General features: G+C 44.3%; 1 protein-coding gene across 1 annotated transcript; it reads right to left on the bottom strand.

Annotated features, from left to right (window-relative positions):
- Positions 1-6413: 6413 nt before the first annotated feature.
- Positions 6414-6872, bottom strand: LOC306670630 (large ribosomal subunit protein uL23-like; the record flags this gene model as incomplete). Its single annotated transcript, XM_079155378.1, has 1 exon — positions 6414-6872. One exon carries the CDS (start codon positions 6870-6872, stop codon positions 6414-6416), a length of 459 nt encoding a protein of 152 aa, XP_079011504.1.
- Positions 6873-7195: the final 323 nt, after the last annotated feature.

Here is a 7195-nt window from a genome sequence, read left to right as displayed (position 1 = left end):
TTTGTATTTTTAAATACGTACTTGTCTTCCTACTTTTCCTCTCTTAACATTTAAGAAGTTTTTCAATAACATTTTCTGATATAATCATTTAGACTATTACCCTCAAATATAATTCCAAGAGCATTTAGTTCTTAATTTAAAGTTATTTTGAAAACATTAGAAATTATTTTTTAAAAAATTTTTTTTTAGTTGATCATGGACCTTTGTTGTATTTATTTATATGTGATGCGGAGGATCAAACCCAGTGCCTCACACACGGTAGGTAAGTGCTTTACCACTGAGACCACCCAACCCAAAACCTTTAGAAGTTCTAATGGCAAATAATAAATTTGAAAATTTTAACTCTTATAAATCTTTATTCATTCATAAAAAGTATGAAATGTGCAAAGTTACAATGCTGAATTATGTGTGATTTTATTCTTTTGATGAGCCTCTAACACGGTAAATAAATAAATAAAATCTTTATCATATTCATGCCTACAGTGAACTTTTTGTTTGACTAAAATAAAGCTGACTAAAAACAATTAAGTTTTTCGAAACACCCAGAAGGCTGCTTTTTTCCCATTTATTCAATGATATGCTGAATGTTGGAGACTATCCAAGTATACTCAAAAATGACATTTTAATTTTAGTAGCTATTTCTCTATTACCTTATAGTGAACTTATGTTTATAAGCTCTTTTATAATTTCTGCATTTGTACCGAGAGATTGTATGTTGTCATCTCCCACATCAGTAGCCGTAGGATTCTGGGTTCTAAATATGTGCTGTATTATAGATTTATTTTTTACATACAGGTAAAGTCAGAGATCAACTCAGGGGAAAGTTTGGGGAAAGAAGAAATGTTGCACCCCAGTAATTGGAATTGGAAGGAGTTGAGAGATGCCAGGGAAATACTTTATCTCAGAAATCCTGTGTTGGGCTATTTCTGGGTTTTCTAAATCCTTCTGTCTCCTTTGGGGAAGTCACTTTGCAGAAGTTAAATATTTATGATGAGCATTTAGAATTGTGATCATGGTACTAGAGACAGGATGCCTTATCCAGCATGTGCTCATATTGCTAACATTCGATTATTTGCAAATTCTTGTGAGCTCCAAGAATCTGATCCAAAGTGACTAAAGTACACGTCTAGTCTGGGGACACCCTTGGCTTCAGACAAGGTGCAAACACGCCACCCAGGCTGGTCTTCTAGTGGTCTTTCAGTTCTGCTGAAAAGCTGTGCCAACTTTGCACATAGTAAGCACACTTTACACATGGTCCCTAGCAACTGCAGACATACAGACTGGCAGCAAGAGAACTCTGTCCCAGTAGTGCCACCAGACCTCAGACCATGTGCCATCGGGTCTGGCAGAGTCCCTGGTTCTCTGTGAACTCATCTCCATGATCAGTGGGATGGAGCACACTGGTTCCCCAGACTTGGTCTCAAGCCCTCAACCCAACCACAGACTCCTGAGGTCTATAAGGATGGGGTGCCAGCAAATATCAGTCCACACAGGCAGGCGAACTCAGAGATGAGAGGGCGGGTTGGCATTACCTCAGGAGTACAGAGTGTGCATGAAATAGCCCTCAGAACAGCCTCCCTAAATGCTCTAAGCTTACCAAAGAAAGAAAGAAATGACCTCCCCATGCTTTGTGAAAGTACAGTTTTTTCCCCTTATGCCTTATTAAACTTAACCAAACCTGGTGGTTTTAATGATTACTGAACTGGAGATGAGTGGAACAAAGAGGAATTAACCCATACTATGCCTTTTTATGGACATTCAGAATTCTGTGAAATACAAAAAAAAAAATTGAAATATTACATAAAACAAAGAAGTTCTATTATAATAATGTTGACTGGAAATTTATCATTTTTTAAATTTTAGTAATTTTTGCCAAAGGAAGTTACTCAGCAAAGCAGAATCCCATAGTCTATGAAAACCTTCAACAAACATTAAACAGGATTCTAAGTATGGAAACATTTTCAGATTTTAATGCTCAAAGGTTTGAAGTATAAAGTTGTTACATGCTATAAAAAGACAAAATTATAGCTCTTACTTATTGTCACTGAAAATCCCTGGTCAGCTAAAAACTGGGACTAATAAGAGTATCAATGTCAAAAGAGCTCTAGAAGAAGATTAACTGAGAGAATTTATAAAAATTGCCTGGCGTATGGGACAAATTCCAAAACATGTAGTAGTTTAAATGCAATAGAAAGTAATTTCTCCTTCATCTAACAGTCCAAGATGGTGTATCTGGGTAGCAAAGAGGACCCACCCCCACTCCATTAATTCCTGAACAAGGAATGTTCAGGTACATGGCCTGGCAGTTTGTCCAAGGAAGAAAAAGAATAGGAACATGGCTTGCGTAACCCACTTACTAATTGATACAACCACTGAGAGCTTTGGTCTGACGTGACCTCTGTAGTTACGTCCATATCCATCTTACCCACTGGCCCCTTTCAAATGAACACCATGTTTGCAAATTTGGCCCTTAAGACACAGTGTCTTGGCAAAAGAAATGGTTGGATTAAAAAGATAATAAAGATTTCAAAAATAGATTTGTGGACATGGGATGAATATAACAACACTGTTTAACAAAGAAAATTTTAAAAATAAAATATTGTTGAAAGCTCTAAAATTCTAAAAGGTTTCTAGGTTTAATATTCTTTTTATTGCAAGTAAAAAATTCTTAAACTTGAAAAATTTCTTGTTAATATGAAAATGATTTGACCCTTTTCAAAAGGATCAAGTTATACATTTGAAGTCCAGTGTAGGTTTTGGTGTTGAAGGGACTTAAAAGTCTCATCAATATCAGTGATTGGAAAGGCTGTTAATTCACCCATGTGATGTCTCAGTATCCCTTGCCCTCTCAGCCCTCCTCCCCAAGAACCCAGAATGATCAAGTTCTCTGACTGACCCATGTCTGTTACCTATGCCCATTCTCCATACAAGGTGGCACAAGTTATAAGGCCAGAGACCAGAGAATCTCAGAGCCATTATTTCACAAGGCGAATCAAAATCGTCTGCATTGAAGCCACAATAATTCTCAAGTTACAGTGGATCAGGTAAAATACAATGCAAAGCTTTATCTTTTAAAGAAACCACAAAAAACATTCAGCTCCTAATGGTCCCATGCCTTTGTAGAAAATTTTCACTGGAACAATAAGAAAACAAGAGGAAAGTCCATAATGATGAACATGGAATAAAGTCGATGTCCACAAACTCACAGCAGTGGAAGCGTTTTTATGGTTTTCTCGTGTAATGACAGGGCATTAACTGCCATGGCTTTTGTTGCAATACAATTTGTACTCACTCAGAGCAAGTCACCAGAGGAGAATGTGACCCTCGGTCAGAAGAGCACAACTGAGCTCACTGTTAATTCGAACAGACAACCCAGCATAAAACAAAGACTCTGAGACCAGAACCTTGTCAGTTAGAATGTCAATGAACCCCGCTGACAGAAAATTCCAACGCATCCCCAAGCCAGGAGCGTCCTGGGAGGCTCAGGAATGGCTGCCTGTCAGAGCCTGCAGACGGCGGGTGTTTCTTAAGGTAGTGCGCGTGGCGTGAGAAGAGCAGATGACAGATGTAACATCTTCCTGAGTCTGGGTGCGTCATGGGCTGTGCATACAGAAGAGTCTAAGTGCCTAGTGAGGCATTTGGGGTTTTCTGCACATTTAAGTATTTGACCTTGCAAGAGGCTTTAAAATGAGAGGCAGATTCGGGTAAGCCCATCAAGTGGATGCCTTTCCTCCACCAACAGCACAATGAGACAGCCCGTGAGGTCCTGGCTTCTGGCACAGCCACGAGGAAGCATGGACAGCATCCTTTAAAGTCCCTGCTGTTTCTGTAAAATCATCCTGGAGTTCTGATATTCACTGGCTTTGAAATTAGGCCTCTTAGGCTCCGGAAGACACCACTTTACAGTAACAAGAACACAGTTCCTATGATGAGGCCCCAACGAACCAGGTGCTGCAGGACAAAGGTGGATTTCTGAAAGATGGACTCAGGCAGCTGGGTGGTGAGCAGAGCTCCTAGCGTGGGAAGATCCTCCCAGGCAGAGGGGCTGTGGAGGGAAAACCAGCAGGGGCCAAGGAGCAGCTGTCAGCCTCCCAGCTCTTCTTTGGAGACACGTTACCTGGAGCAGAGGAGTGTTCTCTCCCTGCTGCAGCTGGAAAACAAGCAAGCAAAACAGCCCCAAATATTGCTATCACGCACCGTATGCCTCTAGAGAGTAGCTGTTCTCCTTCGGGTTTGAGAACAACGAGTTCGCTGGTGCACACATCTCGGATCGCCAAAGCCCTCCCCCCTCACACCTAGCACTAGCAAAATCCCATCCGTGGCTTCCACCTCCTCTCTTCCTCTTTGTGATCCATGGACCACCCACTGCCCATGCGAGCATCCCTCTCCTACCACAGTGGACACACGCTCAAGGGGTGAGATCTAGTCAGGTTTTTTTTTGCTGCTGTGACAAAAGACTGACAAGAACAACTTTAGAGGAGGAGAATTTTTGGGGGCTCACGGCTTCAGAGGTCTCAGTCCATGGACGACCAGCTCAGTGCTCTGGACCAGAGGTGAGGCAGCACTCCATGCAGAAGGAGGTGAAGGAGGAAAGCAGCTCAGCACGTGGCCATCAGGAAGCAGAGAGAGACTCAGCGCGGCTCACCCAGGGCAAATAAATACCCCAAGAGCAAAAGCGTGTCCCTAGCAACCCACCTCCTCCAGCCGCCGCTTCCTGCCTGCAGTTATGGCTCAGTGAGTCCCTTACAGTGGGTTAGTTTAGGGCTGTCACAGCCCAATCCTTCCACCTCTAAACCTCCTTTCATTTTCTCTCACATATGCGTTCTTTGGGGAACACCTCACCTCTAAACTGTAACAAGGTGTCTGAAGATCATTCCAAACACCCTGACCTTTCTCCTTTGGTTGCAAATGTGCTTGGGAGACCCAGCCTGGTTTCTGTCTGTCGTTCACACCATCGAGTTAATTAGATGAATCTGAACATAAATTACTTTCTTCGCATGGAGCAGGCCACATCAGCTCCAGAGAAGGTGGGAACAGACATCAATTCTGGGGTGTGGGCCTCTGTGGGCAGGTGGGATAAGGGAAGGAGAGGAAGTGGCAGGAGGTGGGCAGGATCCTCCATAAGAGCAAAGGAACCAAATTCCAAGTTCATTTTCTCCGTAATTTGATAAAGAATGGGCCCATGTCAACGTTTCAATAGGTAGGTAATAGCAAGGAAGACAGTTAGGAAAGATAATTTATTTTACTTTGCGTGCTAGAATTCAAAATATGAGACTGGAAAATGTTTGTGACATGCAATTTCATAGGAGAAGCCAGTTGGATCTTTGCTTCTGAAACAGTGTGTCAAGGGTTCAGGCAAGCGTTCTGACCACATCATTGGAACACCCAGGCCCCTCACACAACCACTCGGGGTGTTTGCTTGGCCAGAGTTCAGCCTTTCAGTCCTTATTTGGGGCGTAATTTCTGTGGCACAGCTTGCTTCTGAGACACGTCCTTTGGCTCTTGGAGACGGGTGTCTGCCGGTCACCTCTGCAGTCGGTAGCTGACCAGAGCAGGTAGGGACACTTTCCTGCTTGTGATCCACACGGTGCACCGGCTCCGGTTCTTTTTTCCAGAGGCCTTTGATGTCAAATATGCTTTCAGTCGAACCCCAGCTTGATCATTACTAGCTGCATGACTTTTAACAAGGTGTTTTCCTGGGGCTCAAATTCTCACCCATAAAACAGGGACCTTAGCCTAATCCACCTTACTGGATCAGCCTCTGGGGCTTATCCTAGGACACCTGCAACAAACCAGATAAAGTCAGAGATGCAACCTTGGCCACGAGTGGGAGCATTTCCTCGTCACTGTGCAGAGTAGAGCTGGCCTGGTGTGACTCTATCACACTGACCTCTGAACCTGGAAGGACCTGGAATGGCCTTATCAAGGGCTTCCATCAACCTACATCCATGACTAAGCCACGGTCACTATAAAGGGAATAACCTAGAAGTATGTGCCAGCACGCCTACCAGACGCCCAACCCATGCCACGCACCACATCTGTGAGCTGCACTCTTCTGGCAGTTTAGAGAAGAGAGGTGGGGTGTGCAGGAAGGAAAGTGTGTGTCAGTGGCAGACCGAAGGTCACATCCACGTCCGGCTGCTTATGCTCTTCAGTTCAGGCCGTGGCAACAGAATAAGCAGCCTGGGGCTGACACTCTTCTTTCTCACCATTCCGGAGGCTGAGAAGTCTAAGGTCAGGTGCTGTGTCCTGCGAGGGCGCCTCTGGCTTGCAGGAGGCCATTTTCTCAGTGAATCCCTGTGTGGCTGGAGAAGGAGGAAGCTCTCCGGGTTTTCTCTCTCTCTCTCTCTCTCTCTCTCTCTTTTTCAGGTTGAAAAAAAGGGTATATTTAGAATCAGACAGCTGAACTCTGTTTAGATGATCCCAATTTTGTTGGCAACATCCAAAGCATCATGATCAAGAGACAGTTGAACGTACGCCTTCTTCTCTCCAGCCGGCCTGATCAGGGTGTTAGCCCTGGCCACATCAGCGTCACAGAGCTCCTTTACAGCCTGTTTGATCTGGTGTTTGTTGGCCTTGACGTCCACAGTGAACACAAGGGTGCGGTTGTCTCCCATCTTCTTCATGGTGGACTCGGTGGTCAGGGGGGACTGGATGACGGTACAGTGGTCACGCTTGTTTCTCCTGTGGACGCTCTTCTGAGGGTATCTGGGCTGCCTCCAGAGCCGCCATGTCTTGGGCCTCCGAAAGCCAGGTGCTGTGTGGGCCTTCTTTCCATGCCTGTGCACACCCTCCTTCACTGCCTGCTTGGCCTTCAAAGCTTTTGCTTTGGCTTCAGCTTTGGGAGCGTCCTTCTTAGCTTTTGGCACCATCTTGGTGAAAAGCTGGTTTCTCTTTTAATAAGGTCACTAATTAAGGCACTCTTGAAGCCTCCGCTCTCAACACCTGGTCACCTTCCAAGGCCCACCTCTAGGGCCATCACAGTGGGGGTGGGACAAGACGTTGGGAAGGACACAGAGGTTCAGTCCATGACTGCAATCTCTGTTCCTTCCACAGTACCAAGGGTCTCGGTAACAACAATGAAAACAAGTAACATGACGTGCAACTAAATACTGATAAGATCAGAATGAAGATTGTTAAAATGGCCATATTACTGAATGCAATCAACAAATTCAATGTGATATCATCAAAGTGC

This window comes from Sciurus vulgaris (genome assembly GCF_902686455.1).
Source record: "Sciurus vulgaris genome assembly, chromosome: 10".
NCBI lineage: Eukaryota > Metazoa > Chordata > Mammalia > Rodentia > Sciuridae > Sciurus > Sciurus vulgaris.
The sequence above is the reverse complement of the archived record's forward strand: the minus strand, read 5'-3'. Positions and strand labels throughout refer to the sequence as shown.